General features: G+C 54.2%; 1 protein-coding gene across 2 annotated transcripts in view; it reads left to right on the top strand.

The window, feature by feature from the left end:
- FBLN2 (fibulin 2) overlaps positions 1-15,777 on the top strand; it is a 75,946-nt gene that overhangs the window by 48,027 nt on the left and 12,142 nt on the right. The window contains exons 4-12 of one of the 2 annotated variants that reach the window (XM_006766965.2): positions 127-307; positions 3,540-3,749; positions 4,370-4,483; positions 5,063-5,164; positions 7,339-7,479; positions 11,469-11,603; positions 13,637-13,771; positions 15,438-15,581; positions 15,712-15,777. The exon at positions 15,712-15,777 is cut by the window's right edge and continues 66 nt beyond it. In XM_006766965.2, the coding sequence (XP_006767028.1) occupies positions 127-307; positions 3,540-3,749; positions 4,370-4,483; positions 5,063-5,164; positions 7,339-7,479; positions 11,469-11,603; positions 13,637-13,771; positions 15,438-15,581; positions 15,712-15,777 (1,228 nt within the window). The remainder of the gene's footprint in view (positions 1-126; positions 308-3,539; positions 3,750-4,369; positions 4,484-5,062; positions 5,165-7,338; positions 7,480-11,468; positions 11,604-13,636; positions 13,772-15,437; positions 15,582-15,711) is intronic. The other variant, XM_006766966.2, reaches the window with a different exon arrangement.

The raw sequence follows: 15,777 nt of genomic DNA, 5'->3' as shown, positions 1-15,777 counted from the left end.
TGCTGAACCTGACCCAGGATGCTTCCTGGGGGCTCTCAGTGAGCCTCATAGGGGCTCAGAGACCTAGGGGAAGGCAGGTGGGCTCTGGGGGCCAGGCTGTAGCAGTAACTGCATGTCTCCCTCCAGCAATGCTGTGACTGCTGTGGCCTGGGGCTCCGTGTGCGGGCTGAGGGCCAGTCATGCGAGTCCAACCCCAACCTGGGCTACCCCTGCAACCACGTCATGCTTTCCTGCTGTGAGGGTGAAGACCCCCTTATCGTGCCTGAGGTCCGCCAGGCTCCGGAGCCTGAGTCTGCACCACAGAGAGGTGGGTGTTGCCTCACCCTGAGCCAGGGTCTATAGGATGGTTGGGTGAGGGGGAGAGAGCTTTTGGGGCTTCTATCCAGGGCTGGGTGACCCTGGCCTTCCATGGAGACTCTGGGTCCATGGCCATTGTAGTGTGGGGCACAAGTTCTGCACCACATAGTTCCCCTCAGTGGCTGCTGAGAATGGACTGAGGCCTGTCATTTCCAAGATGGTGATTTCATTCAGTTTTCCAAGTACCAGTCACTTCACCCACTGAACTACCAACTACCTACTACCTATCACCTTCCACTCTCATCCACGCTTTTATCTATCCATCATCTCACCTATCTCCCACCCATTCTCTGGTCTATTTCACCATCCATATCTCCACCCACTATACCATTCCTCTACCATCCCTCATCTATCCATTCCCACATACACTCATCCATCCATTCATCTCCCCCACCCATCTGCTTACCTGTTTGTCTACCCATGCGCTCACACATTCATTTAGTTATCCACCTGTTCACTTACCCATCTGTCTGTCCATCCATCCATCCGTCTGTCTGTCCATTGGTCTTTCCATCCGTCTTATTCGTCTGTCTGTCCGTCCATCTGCTCATGTATTCACCACCTCCAAATCTTTCACGTATCCATCAATCACTTACCTTTGTTCATCCATCCTCCATTCCTCTCACCTATGCCATTCTTGTGTCCTCAGGGACCAGGGTATAATTGGTATGGAGAATGCATTTATAAATGTTGCCCCATCTGCCTGGTCAGCCCCTTCAGGCTAGCACTGTCTTTTATGTCTATATTCTCAGTGCCTGGCCCTGTGCTTGTCCCAGAAGAGTCACTAGCAAATGACTAAATGAAAGATGGGTTTGTTTGGCAGCTCCCCCTTCACCAGACCATGAGTTCTCCGAGGGCTGATCAGACTTGTGCCCTTACCCTCTCTATCCTTACCTGGCACTGGTCCCCAGAAGCCATAGGGGGACCAGTGTGTGTGTGGGGAGGGTGGGGGAGCAGGTTGGGGGAGGAGGAGGGAGCTCTAGGTACCAGTGTGGGCCCTGGAGCCTACGTTTGCTCCTGCCTGAGGGAGGAGCTCAGGTCTTAGAGCTCCAGTCCTCAGTGTCCCTGGGGTCTCCTCCCTCATGTGCCCTCCATGTGCTGTGATCATTGTTTCAGCTGCCAGGTTCAGCCTCTGTCACCCTATCTAAGACTATCTCCTGGACTCAGGGCCATTAGCCTTCTTTGTGCCTCTGGGACAGCAGGAGCCCAATCAAGGTGTGCCAGTGAGTCAGCAGGTGTTCTTTGTGGAGCTGGGCCTGCAGCCCTGGGGCTGGTGCCATGAAAGCCCTGGCTGGCCACTTCTGCAGATGTTCATACATTCTGCCTTGACCAGCCAGGGACCAAGTGCCCAGAAGGTTCCAGCCTTTTCTGCAGCTGTGTGGACCATCTGGGGCACCTGTGGGTCTGTCCTGGGCACTTCAAGGATTGGGAATGAAAATACCAGAGGTGGTCCTAACATCAAGGTTAACGTGTGGCCCTTGGAGTCCAGCAGACTGGTTGGAATCCCAGCTCCACTGTTCTCCTCAGCAACTCATGGACCTTCTTGGAAACTTTGTCAGACACAGATTCTGCTCTCCACCTCACTCCCTGTGGGGAGGGATGGCAGGATGCTCATCAAGGGCTTGGGTTCCTTACCCTGTTACTGTCACTATGTTTTCATAGTCCAGGTGAGGAAGCCTCACTTTGCCCTTCTGCAAATCGGGTGCTTGGCATAGTTGGGACTACCAGTAGACTCCTGTTTTTGACCTGGACTCTGGTATACTGGATTTGACCAGACCCAGTCGTCCCTGGGACTCTGTCTTGATAATGCAAAACAGTGGAAATCTGGGCATGGGAATTAGATGCCTGCTGTCCAAAGTCAGGGGTTCCTGGGAGAAGACCTTGTATCCTGTGGGTACAAAGTTTGCTGGATGTGATGGTGGGCCCAACAGAAACCTGGGTCTCCTAGCAGGGCGGGGCAGTGGCAAGCATATAGAGGGTGGACCAGGCCAGGGGAAGCTGACAGGACAAAAGGACTGGCTAGCCTCACCAGCCAGCATGGGCACAAAGGCTGGTCAGTCCAAGGAAGTGCCACATGATGAGGTTAGATCTAGGGGCTGTGTGAGCATGGGTGTGAAGGCCAGGGTAGCACCATAAGCCTGATTCAAGGTAAAATTTGGGAGAAAGTCCAGCTTCAGGGGTCAGAGGGTAGACATGGGGCCAAGAAGGGTCCAGAGCCAGAGGTTCGTGTTTCTCTCCTTCAGTGACTAACTGGTGGGTAACCTGGGCCTCAGAGGACACAACTGGCAGGTCAGATCAACCTGGTGGCCAGTCCTGCTCAGATGACCTTGTGGAAATCAATATGCACCTCCAAGCTTCAGCATCACCGCTGCAGGGGGGATTATTGTGAGAAATGTGCTGAGGAAGCAGGCTGAGCACGAACCCTGAAGCATGGCCAGCAGTTTGCCCAGCAGAGCTGGGCACAGGGTCATAGGGCTGGAACATCAGCCATCACGACCCGCCTGTAGGTGCCAGGCCTGGCCTGATTGGGCCGGAGCTTAATGTAAATGCCTTCAATATGGGACATGGTTGTCAGATGTGAGCATATGCAGTTGCTCCCTTGAGGGGCTTGGTGGCCTGGTGCTGGCAGACAGAATTGGGGCCCCAGGCTGACATGGAGCGTGGAGGGGTTTCTGGCCTCTCCCTTTTCCATGACTGTATATCAAGAGCTTTCTAAGGCAGCTCGGCCCTAGAAACCTTCTCTCCCACTCTCACCGGCTCCCCAACGCAGCCTGGAGGGCATGGAGAGAACTACTGCTATTCAAAGTGACACAGCTGGGAAAGCCCGAGTGATGGTTCAGATCTTAATTTGATGGAATCCAGGTTCGGGGCCCTTTCTGTTGCTAGCTGTTGTCCTCCCTGATGTCCCTGAGGTCAGAGGTCTGAATCCTATTTATCACTTTAGCCAAAGCTTCCTGAGGGCTTTTGTGGACCTGGCTCTGATGGGTTCACTCTTATTGCTGAGGTTTGTCCACCCACCCATCCTTCATCCATCCATCCACCCATCTTTCATCCATGCACGTTGCCTCAGCTGGGCACGCAGAGTCCTGATGAGGACCTGCATTGATTTTCGGGGGGCCTGAAGTCTCAGCCTCCTGCTGGGGCCAACCCAGCTCCCATCATGAGCACTGACTCCTGCCCAGTTTCAGAGGTGCAGTTGGGGAGCCAGGAGGCCCTGTCACTGGGCATGGAGACTGAGCTGCCCAATAGCCTGCCCGGTGATGACCAGGATGAGTGCCTGCTCCTCCCGGGGGAGCTTTGCCAGCACCTCTGCATCAACACTGTGGGCTCTTACCACTGTGCCTGCTTTCCCGGCTTTTCACTGCAGGATGACGGCCGTACCTGCCGCCCAGGTAAGTACCTGGATAGTCCGGGGCCAGGGCCGGGGCTGGTCTTGCCAGGCATTGTGGCATTCCAGCAGTGGGGACTACGGGGTACTTCTCCCACCACCCCACATATTGGAACCTGCAGGATCTGGGGGCCTCTGGCAGTGGGCTTTGTGAGGCCAGGCAGATAGGCTCCTCTCCAGAACTGTCTGCAGAGTACACCCCAGTGCCCTGCTCTGGATTCGGGTGCAGAGCTAGGACCCAAGCCACAGAGACTCCCATCAACCTAATCTGTGTCCCCATTGTGGGGCCCATGGTGGTTAAGCCCCAGTAGGCAGCCCAGGAGGTTGCCACCACCCCGGTCTGGGAGGACTTTCTCTCTGCCAGCTTCCAGGGATAGATTTGTCAGTCTAGAAATGCACTCCTCTTCTTCCTTGCCTCCCCTGTCCTAAATATCATACCTAAAGTGAGATTGCTACCTAATGTAAATTGCTCCCTGAGCCTCAATTTTCTCTCCTGTGAAATGGGTGGGGGAGGATTTAAATGAGGCAATTCCTGTCAAGTGCTGGCATGGGGCCTGTTAGAGCCTGTGTCTGGGCTGAAGATGTGAGACAGACCTTCCCTCCTATCTGCTCTGCCTGGGACAGACAATGGCTCCCCACAGCCAGCGGCTGCAGAGGAGTCTGCACTGAGGTCAGAACCCTCCCAAGCGGCCCCCAACACCATCCTGCTACCACGGCCACAACCCAACACCTGCAAAGGTAAATTGTGTCTGGGGGTGGGTCTGGCCATGTGCTAGATGGGGTGCTTCTGCTTGGGGGGTTGGTTGGTCTTGCCTATCAGAACTCAGTGTAGTTGAGAAGGTGAGAGTTGTGGGGAGGGTCAGCCGGGGTGAGAGAGGATATGGAAATAGAGGACAGCCTGGGCGATTATAAGTGACCCCAAGCAAGCCATTTAGCTACTTTTTTGGTCTTAGTTCCTGTGAAATTGAGAGGATACGTTCTTGCTTGTGGAACTGTTATGCAGATAATAATGTGTAAAAGCTCTTTTTTCTGCTCCTCTCTTTCTTGGTCCTGCTCTCTGCCTCTGCTCTGTATTCTCTTTTTATCTCCTCCTCAATCCCATCCCTGTTTCTTGAGGGAAGCTTTGGTGTCTGAGTGGTGGTGGTGGTGGCAGGACATCTAGTCCATTATCTCAGACACAAGCTGAGGTATGAGCCAATTTAACAGTGAACTTGGAAAAGGGGGCAGGAGTGAGGCTCCTTGGTGCCCAGTCCCTACTCCTGTAGGTTAGAGTCAGAAGTGATGAGCCTGCTCTGATTTCTGTGCATTTCCTCTCAGACAATGGGCCTTGCAAGCAGGTGTGCAGCATTATTGGAGACACAGCCATGTGCTCCTGCTTTCCCGGCTATGCCATCATGGCGGATGGTGTGTCCTGTGAAGGTGAGTACCATGCAACCTGAGTTTCCTGTGGTCAGGGCCCCAGGGTGGAGATCGGACAAACAGAATGAGGGAGGTGGTCTGGATCTAAAACTTGGAAGGTTAGTGAGGTTTGGCTGCATTGATGAAGAGCCCCAAATAGCTTACCCAGAGATTCCTCTCATGTCGTCATGCACAGGTGTTCGCTCAGTCTGGGGTGGACACACAGATTGGCCAGGACCCCACACCTCTTTTGTCATGTCTGCTGCTCTCTAGAGCAGTGCTTCTCACCTTTGAGCCAGCTGGAAGCCTGGCGACAGATGGATCCTGAGAGTCCTGTAGAATCCCCAAGAGCTTCACCCAGTAGGTCTGGAGTGGGGCCTGAGAATTTGTATTTATCACCAGGTCCCTGGACCACACTCCAACTGCCCTATTTTTGAAGGTTGCCTGTCTGCATGACCAAAGTCTATTCTGACCACATTGTCCCTGTTCCAGCCATGGGTGGAGAGAGGGAGTGCACATCCAATTACTGTAGGGCAGGACCTGGAAGTGGTATTCACTCCTCCCATTTGTCTCTGATAGGGGGCAAGACTAGGGAGTAAGAGTCCCAAATGGATGGCGTGTACTCAGTTCTGTTACTGAAAGCAAGGAGGGGACAGTGGATGTTGGTGACAATTAGCTACCTCTGCCATGAACAAAGGGTTTGAAGAGGTTCCAAAAGCATGTCTCTTCATGCCTTTGACCCTGCTGGTCTGGATCTTGTCCCTGTGGGGCCTCTGTCAGCCGGCCCTCCTCCTGTGAGATGGGGCATTGGGCCCAACACCTGCTGGGTGGTTTCCACAGTGAATGGTGCCTTGGGAACAACCTGAGAGGCCTCAAGACTGCACCTCTTCATGTCTGGAGTCAGGACAGACATGGAACAGGCACATGGTCTAACATACACTTCAGTTCAGGTTCAAGTTCAGGAAAGGTGTCCCTGGTGGGTTTCGGGGGTACCAGGACTAAGTCTGTCCAGGAAAATGCCCACATCCCTGCCAGAAGTGGAAACCCATATCTTAGGCCCTCGGCTTAGACAGTTTTCTGATGTGTATGAAAACCATCCAGTGCCCAGAGAGGACAGGAGACATGCCCAGGGCACACAGCATGGTGATGACTGGCAAGCCTTGATCTCAGGTGATAGGGTCAGATCTCAGGTGCCCTCTGGGCTTTGTTCCCCATCTCTTGGGGTCTTGAAGCCAGGATGTATCTCCTGGGCTGGGATTCCCTTGGGTCTGGCCAGGCTGCAGGCCAGTGTCTGCGTCTCTCCAGATCTCCCTTCTCTGCAGTCTCTGGCAATAAAGGCTGTGGGTTCCAGGCCAGAGGTTACAGACAGGCATTCTGAGGGTGCAGCTTTAGCCAGCAGGGGAGTCCTGCTGGGCTCTATCCTATTTAAAATAATCAAACGAGTTCCCAACCATGAAAACCTCAAGAATTTTTTAAAATGTCCAGATTTCCGTTTTCTCTTGAAACTTTGTAAAAACTGCCTACTAGGGGCCCACAGTTCGGTCCCTCTGAAAAGAGCACAGGCCCCGCAGTGCCTGCAGAGCCTCCTCTGGCTCCTCCTCCTATTATGTTGCCAGCCTGACCTCCGAGCACTTGAATTTGCAGTCCCTGCTTGTGTGGCCCCCAGGCTGCCTGTGGAGGTGAGCACCTCCAGGATGTGGGGGCAGACAAACGGCATCTGCCCACTTCGACAGTTTGCAGGCAGGCTGCTTACCCTCTCTGACCCTGATCTTGCCACCTGTCCTTACTGGGATTCCAGCTTTGACTGTACAAACTCAGACTTGGGCCCAAAGCCCAGAGCCGTGGTCGGCAAACTGCGGCTCGCGAGCCACATGCAGCTCTTTGGCCCCTTGAGTGTGGCTCTTCCTAAGCCTTAGGAGTACTCTAATTAAGTTAATAGCAATGTACCTACCTATATAGTTTAAGTTTAAAAAATTTGGCTCTCAAAAGAAATTTCAATCGTTGTACTGTTGATATTTGGCTGTTGACTAATGAGTTTGCCGACCACTGGCCCAGAGGTACCACTGATGGGCTGGGAGGTCCCCAGCTGTGCCGCCCCTCGCTAGGCCTCAGTTTCCCTGTCTGTGACTGGATGCTCTGTGACAGGCTATGCCCTCTAATGGCCCTTCTGTTTTTCCTTCTGCGGCTGTCACTAGACCGAGACGAGTGCCTGCTGGGTGCTCACGATTGTAGCCGGCGACAGTTCTGTGTGAACACCCTGGGATCCTTCTACTGTGTCAACCACACAGTGCTCTGTGCTCAGGGCTTTATCCTCAACGTGCACAGGAAGTGCGTGGGTAAGCGAGAGCCCCTGCTGCCGCTCTGCGCCACCAAGCCCATCACACGCTCCAGGGCCTGCCCTCTGCACTTGAGCTCTCAGCACAGCTGGCTCCCCATGTCATGTCCTGTGTGTCCTGGTGTCCTGTCCTGTTTCTCCACCGACGCCCCCGGTAGGCTGCTTTCCTTAAGGACCTGCCTGAGAGTCAGAAAACTCTAATATGACTTGGCTGGATCACTGGAACAAGGAGGTCAGACCTGTGGGCAGCAGGAGAGTGTGTGAGGCCTAGAGGCAGAGGCCTGGGTGTGAAGCAGGACCCTCTAGTATCCCTCTGGCCTTGGATAAATGACTTCCATTTTCCAAGCCTCACTCGGTTCATCTCTAAAAAGAAGGCACTGAGGGCCCCGATCCTCCTCAGAGGTGTGTTACCTGTGTGTGTGATGCAGCGGAGGCGGGGCATAGTGACCATGTGATGGCAGCTGCTGAGATTGCCCGTAGATGTATCCAGACTCTGCTCTAGAGGTGAATGGATGAAGCTGAATCTGAAAGATCAGCTTTGCACCCCAGCTTAGTGTTCATTTGCTGTGTTACCATGAGCCATGGGGCTCTCCTCCGAGACTGTTTCCTTCCCTCTAACCTCAGAGCATGGAGGACTGGGCAGGGCTGGTGCCCCGTTCCTGGTCTGTGCATGGTGCTTGGTAACAGCCTGTCCTACCTGCCTTGCGGTGCCTGTGTAGCTGGGCACTGGGGCTCCCAGTGTACTCTGTGGCCAGCAAGGTGGGTGGACTTGATGTTGACCCATATCTGGAGGAAACATCATAGACCCGAAGTCACAGGGACTTGGACAGACTGGGATGTGCTCCGGAAGAGACAGGCCAAGGGAGAGGCCATCCTGTTTGTACCTGCCTCCAAGGATGGCTAGGACTTGCCGGTGGAAGCAACAACTTGCACAAAGGTGTGGTAGTAGGAACAGTGCAGGTGCGATCAGGGCACATGTCCAGAGCCCAGTCCGTCCTCTGTGTGTTTTGGGACCATGTCCAGGCTGAACATGTCTGTTCCCTCGCACCTCTGCTGCTGGACTGATAGGCCGTGGTGCTGGGCTGTGCAGCCACTGCAGACATGTTTGCCCTGGCCTCCAGCCATTGGCACAACATGTGCCCTCCATGTGCTTGCCAGCGGTTGGGCACTTCTTCCTGTCTGGGCTGTGTGTGTGTGTGTGTGTGTATGTGTGTGTATGTGTGTGTCTGGGAAGGCGGGTCCCAAGCCTGCCAGCACCCCTCCCAGGATGCCTGCCTGCTTGCCATGGCGAGGGGTACAGCTCTTGCTAGTGGATTGGAGAAGAGACCATGTGCTAAAGAGTTCCTGGGCAGCCAGAAAGCAGGCTCTGGGATTAAAGGAGCAAAGGTGCATTTCATTTATCAAGTTTATGAGTGCACATTTTCACTCATCTCTTCTCTCCTTACTCATCCTGCACAGACTTCTCAGGGTCTCTTCTTTGTCCTCCTTATACACTCACATGCTCATCTTATCTGTTACAATCATTCTTTCCATCATTCTTCATCCACAAATGTATACTTGTATCTTCTGCAGTTCACTTGTTAGCTCCAGGCATGTTTGTTAGCCCAAGCTGGGAGATGGGAAACTGGTGCCCAGATGAAGAGGGTGTCTGCTGCAGCCAGACTGCCTGGGTTCAAACCCTGGCTCTGCCACTTTCTAGTTATAAGACCTTAGACATGTCATTTAACCTCTCTGAGCCTCAGTTTTCTCACCTGTGAAATGAGATAGGAATAGCACCCACCTCAAAGGGTCACTGGGAGATTAAATGTATAGAATTTACAAGTGTTTGATGTCATTATTGTGATTCAGTACATGTGTTATACTGAGGCAGCCTGCTCAGGTAGTGAGTTTTCCATCACCAGAGGTAAAGTAGGACAGTGTTGAGTGGTGCCAAGTCCAGAGGCCCTCTAATGGACTTATGACCTCTGTGAGCACTCCCCTGTGCCTTGCTGTTTGCCTTTTGTGCCTTGCCCTTTAAGAACGGTCTGGACTCCTGGGAAAAGTGTCCAAGGTGGGCTGGGCTTTGAGAAGATGGGAGGGGAGCAGTCGCCAGCTCTGGGGCCTAGCCCACAGCAGGAGAAAGGGCACAGTTCTGGGCTGGGCCCTCAGGGATCTGTTCTTGCCGCTGTCTGCTGCCCGTGCAGGTTGTGTGGCTTTGGTCCAGCCACACCCCCTCTGGGAGACGTGTTGGCAGAATGGCAGCTCCTGTGCACTGCCTGATGCCAGGCAAGCCTCAGTCAGAGGTGTCTGCTGCTGTTCACACCATGATTCCTCCCAGGATCTTGGCCCCCGTCTTGGCTCCTGGTCTCCGGTGTCTCTAGGGTCCTGGGAATATGTCTCCTTTTGTTAATCCAGCCTGCAAATCAGAAGTTCTTATTTTGCCAACCAAGCCTTCCTTGGAAGCCACTGACCCAGAACTCTCTCTTTTCCTACCCCATCCCCATCCAAACCAGGGTTGGCCTGGCCTTAACCATTTGTTTCACCTGTGAGTTTGGGAGAGTCTCTTTGCCCACAGCCCTGCCTCCCTCCTCTCCACCTGGTTCCATCATCCTTGTGGACTAGGCTCAGATGTTGCTCCTCCTGAGCAGAGACTTACAGTTTGGCCCCGAGTAGATGGTGCTCTGTCCTGGGTCTGGAGACAGCTTTCCTCCTGAGTCACCGCCCTGCCTTTCCTGTCTGCCCTGCCAAGCTGACAGTTCCTTGAAGGCAGGGGCTGTGGTGACACTCCCACTTGACCACCTGGACCTAGCATCACAGAACGGGCACTAGTGAATGTGTGTCCAGGAATGACAGTGAGTGACTGCCCCCACCAGGCACAGCTTGCAGGCCGGCACTGCCATGTGTCCGTGTGTCCTCGCACCAGATCTGCGGTGATGCCAGAGTTGAGAACTCTCCATAGTCCCTCACCCTCGCCTTCGTTGCTGCTGCTTCTCTCTCCCTTCCCCACTGCTCATCTGGGAGTCAGTCCTTGGCCTCTTCCTTCTATGCCCTGTCCCCCCAGATGAGCCCAGCAGCTTTCTGCTCTCAGATTAGTACCTTTAGGTAGACCCCTTCAGTGAACTCAGAGGTTTGTCTCCAGCTGCCTCTTGACTCAAATTCACTGTGGCCACAGGGCTCCCGACCTTCCCCTGTGAGCCTGCTTCTCCTGCCACCCTGTCCCAGCTGCTAGTGCTCACCTGTCACCTGCTTGACCAGGAAGCTTTGAAGACCTCTTGGCTCCTCTTTTCTCTCACCTTATCTCAGGTACTGGTGGATCCTGTCGGTCCCATCTTCACTATATTTTTCAGAACCGACTGCTTTTCCTTGCCTCCATGGATGGCAGTCCAGCATCTAACAGCTTCCATTTTCTTCCTTGGAGTATTCACATCCAGCCAGCTCCTACCCTCTTCCACATTCCCTAACACTGTTTTCTACCCTGCAGGACACCCCTCCTGGCTGGCCCTTGGGCCTGCCTAGCAGGCCTCTTCAGGGCCCTGGCATTGGCTGTCCTCTCTACCTAGAATATTTGCCGGCCTCATTCTGTCACTTCTTCAAATGCTTACTCTAATATCCTCTTCTTTGAGGACCCTCCCCTGACCTCCTACTTGATGTGGTGTGTGCCCACCGCCCTCAGCACTCCTCCTCTCCTTCACCCACAGTGCTCCTGACTGCCCTTCCTATTACACGTCTGCTTACTCAGCCATTGGGCCTCCACTTTTTGAGTGTCCCCAGGATGGCCTGTTCGTCTGTCTTGTTCACCATGAAATGAACCCCTGGTGCCAAGAACAGTGCTTGTTGGCACATGGCAGGTACTCAGTATATCTCTGTCCAATGAATGGATGCCTAGACAGGTGGATGTCAGCACTGTACTACTCTGGGTAGTGAGCACCTTGAGGGCAGTGCTGGCTGCGCTCAGCAACCACCTGGGAAGCACCCTGTATGCAGCCTCTGATGGCATCACTCTCCCTGCAGACATCAACGAGTGTGTGACGGACTTGCACACGTGCAGCCGGGGTGAGCACTGCGTGAACACAGTAGGCTCCTTCCGCTGCTACAAGGCTCTCACCTGCCAGCCGGGCTACACTCTTGAGGAAGGCGAGTGTACAGGTGAGGACAGGTCTGCAGGCCTTACCCCTGATCTGTCACCTGACTTGCTGTCTCCACCCTCCCGCCCCTTCAGACCCATCCCTGACCTGCCCAGAGTCACGTGCTCCCAGCACTTAGGTTTTATGCTTCTGGGAAGAACCACAAATGATGATGTTTGAGGTAGAGGGGGTGTCTGAGGCCGATGCGCTAGGCTGGGGTGCGCTCCCGGCTTTGCTACTGTGGCTGGTGTCTGGTGCCACATATCCCCTCGCCATGCCTCAGTTCCCATTTGTATGTTGGAGTGGAGCTCCATGGGTCACTTCTATCCCTTTAACTGGAAAATTCTAGCTTCCTAGAAAGAGGGAGAAGTTTCACTGAACCTCTTCCTGTGCCTATAGGGTTCTGGGTGGCAGGGACATGTGGTAGGCATGGTGTCCTTGTTCCTGATCTCCTAGTGAGGGACATGAGGCCACACAGGCAAACAAGAAGATGGCAGAGCAGTCTTGGCTGGGTGCTCTATTAGGTGGGGATTCAGAGGGGGCCCCTGTGGAGGTGAAGTCGGAGTGGAGACCTACATAATGAGAAGCTCCTGGGAAGGGTGTTCTAGGCAGGGGAACAGCAAGTGTGAGGTCTTTTGAGAGGAGAGAGATCTTGGCACAAAGAACAGAAAGAGAATTTTGAGGGTTGGAGCAAGCAAGCCGACAGCTTGGAAGGAGGGCACAGGGTCCGCAGACCCTGTTAGGAAAGGAGCTTAGAGTCTGTTTCACATGTGATATGAAGCATTTTGTTTTTAACTGAAAATGTCCAGAAGAACATCATCAGGGAGGGAAGACCTCCTGAAACGCTTGTTTGTTACAAGTCCCCGAGGATGATGAGAAGGAGCCCTAAGGTTAGGTGTGAGCTCAGGGAGGTGGATTAATATTAGTACAGTCCTGTCTGGCTCTAAGCTGATCTCCGAGTTGGAGGTTGGATGAGCTAGGAGGAGAAATGAGCCCAGCCCCCTTTGCCTATCTGAGTGCACACACCTGACCAATCACAAGGGCAGACGCAAATCCAGGGCCAGCCCCTCTCGAAGAAGCCAGACGCCTGGGGAGGGGTGCCACCTCCCTGAACATGCCCCAGCATCCCCTGACCCTCTCTCAGCACAGGGTGCTGGGCTCCTTGGAGTGCGGAGAGGCTACCTCTCAAGCACCAGGTGATAATCAGAAGGGCTGTGCATGTTCATGTCCAGCTGCCTGGAACCCAGTACAGGGCCCCCAGAGACTGAGCTACTGTGGGAGTGGTGGAAGCTTTGGAAACCAGAGAGGGGATGGGTGGACAGAAGACATACAGACTCATGGGCCTTGGTCTGGCTGTCAGTGAAGCCTAGTGAGTTTCAGCCTGCCTTTACTTCTGTGTCACCTTTCTGCTCTGCCTCTTTCCTGGTCTGTAAAGAGCGGCCTGAGTGCCCGCTGTGCAGGAAGTGCGGGAAAGCGGAGGGCCAGTGCTGGGTAAGCCAAGGAGCACTGTGTAGAGGTGGGGCCTATTCACCTGCTCAGTGCCATAGTAGGTAGGGGCAGCAGCTCCATCCAGGTCTGGCAGCTCCACCCTCAGAAGCCATGAACCTGGCTGCTGCCAACACCACTTCCAGAGAAGCCTGGGCACTTGCCCTTAGGGATATGGGCTCAGGTCCCCATTTTTGCCTATCCAGGGAAACTTGGGGCAGTGGTTAAGGGTGCAGGCCCAACCAGCACCCCCTAGCTATGGAACTATGTCTGTGCATCAGCTCCCCCTGTGTAAAAAGGGGCTTGCCATAGCCCCTACTTTTTAGGGTTGTTGTGAGCCTTAAGTATATAAATACATCTGTGTGCAGGGGACAGTGCCTGGTACCATGGAAGAGCTCAGTAAATATGGTGATGCCATTATTTCATTGTTATTGGGTGTGGGCTGGCAACGACAGTGCTCTGCCCGATTCCTATGATGCAGAATACCTTAGTAACCATCAAGTTCATGGCTGGATATGCGGGCAAGGGCCCACCAGCCTGCCAGCCCCTGACTCCCTGCCTCTGTGCCAGATGTGGACGAGTGTGAGCTGGGCACGCACAGCTGCCAGGCGGGCTTCACGTGCCAGAACACCAAGGGTTCCTTCTACTGCCAGGCGCGGCGCTGTATGGAGGGCTTTCTCCAGGACCCCGAGGGCAACTGTGTGGGTGAGTGGGGTGGAGAGTGCCCTGTCCCGGGTGTCTTTCCAAAGGGCCGTGGACCAGAGATTCTGAGGGTTTAGAGATCAGAGATCTGGCTTGCTGCTCTTACTCTCGCCCAGCCCCAGGTGTCACCTGCAGATCAGAAGCTCTTTTCCTGAGCTGTTGAACCTTGGCTGAGTTACTTCTCTTGTCCTCAGTTTACCCATCTGTGGGGTTGGACTGGATGAATGTGAACCCAGTTTCTTTCAACCCAGTTAATAGGAAGGATATATTTTATATCTTGACATGGTGCACGCACGCACACACACACACACACACGCACACAACTGGAACACAAACCTCACAAAACATTACTGCATGTGGTACAGCTATGGGACCTGGAGGCCGATTGCATGTGTACTCATGGGTTGAGACCTGCAGTTTGACAGATACTGGCCTCGTTGTCCCCATGTGGATCTGGAGGTCTCACTCTCTCTTCCCATCTCTCTTCCAGCTCTTCCCATCTCTCTTCCATGGCTTCCAAAGAGCCTGTGGTCTGCAGCCAGGAGGCTCCATCCACCCAAGGCTGCTGACCATGAGACCTGGAGGCGTAGCACCTGTATCCCAGAGGCCCAGTACCATCAAGGCCACACTCACCTAGGGAGCGTGGAGAGGCAGGCCCTGTGTGGGCCAGCCACTGGTGCAGACAGAAATGGATCTGTTAGAATACAGCTCTGTCACATGCCCTCCCAACAGGTTGTGGGATGTGTGTCCCCATCTTACAGAGTGGACACTTTATCTGAAAGCTTCCTTTAGACTCTTCAGGGATCCCGCTAGCCAGTCTGGGATGTGGAGCACTTCCTGAGGCACCGCCTTAACAACTGTGTCTCAACATTGTCACAGGACGTGGGAAACCCCTCAGGACACTACAAGCTATGGACATGAGAAGGTTGCTGTGGTTTGCCCTGGTACACCCAGCCAGGGTCCGGGCAAGGTGGGGCAGGGTCTGCCCGACTGAAAGCATTCTTCAGCGATTCACTTTCTGACATTTCCTTCACCACTGCTAGATGTGTGAGTGGAACAAGACATCTTAGAGGGGAGAGATGAAATAAGCAAACACATTTATACAAGTGGCAGCTATTCAAGGGTGCTTTTCTCAGTAATAAAACAAGTAGGGATACAATAGTCAGGCAGGGCATCCCTGAGGAGGTGACATCGGGGCAGGGCCTGAGGAAATAAGGGAGCCAACCATGAAAATAGTAGGGGGCAGTGTGTGCCAGAGGAGGGGAGAAAGAATGTGCAAAGGTCCTGCGTGGTGCTGTGCCCAGGCCTGGTGGGACGAGAAGGAGGCCAGTGGGCTGGGTACAGTGTGCAATAGCAATAGAGGGTGAATTTGACAAGCTGGCAGGTGTGGAGAGGCCAGAGGTGGGTATGACTTGCCACAGTTACCCTAGAAGTCAGTCTTGATTCCCCCCACTCCCTGGCTTTAGCTGCTCCATTAGAAAGCAACTGGCAGGTGCGTGGGTTCTGAAAATTGGAGCCTTCTGTGCTATGGAACAATCTGACCCCATAGTCCTAACCTGGGCTGATCTGGAGCCTAGGACCGGTCTCCTCCCAGTGTAGCCCTGGACCCAGATGCTGGGGCTGGGGAGGGGCTGTGCAGGCTCCCTGTCACCCACACCTACCTCTGCAGACATCAACGAGTGTACATCACTGTCTGAGCCATGCCGCCCTGGCTTCAGCTGCATTAACACGGTGGGATCCTACACATGCCAGAGGAACCCCCTGCTCTGCAGACGTGGCTACCACACCAGCCAGGATGGAACCAAATGCGTGGGTAAGGCCAGACACCTCTCTGCCCCCACACCCCCAGCCAGCCTTGGCCTTCCTGGGTTCCTGGCCTGTGGGAGTTCCCTGTAGGGGGCGAGTTTGGGCCTCAGGGCGTCTTTCTTACCTTCCCCTGGCAGATGTGAATGAGTGTGAGGCGGGCATGCACCACTGCAAGGAGGGCCAGGTGTGCCACAACCTCCCTG

Source organism: Myotis davidii, unplaced genomic scaffold (genome assembly GCF_000327345.1).
Source record: "Myotis davidii unplaced genomic scaffold, ASM32734v1 scaffold282, whole genome shotgun sequence".
Taxonomy (NCBI): Eukaryota; Metazoa; Chordata; class Mammalia; order Chiroptera; family Vespertilionidae; genus Myotis; species Myotis davidii.
Note: the sequence above shows the minus strand (reverse complement) of the source record. Positions and strands in the feature narration are given on the sequence as shown.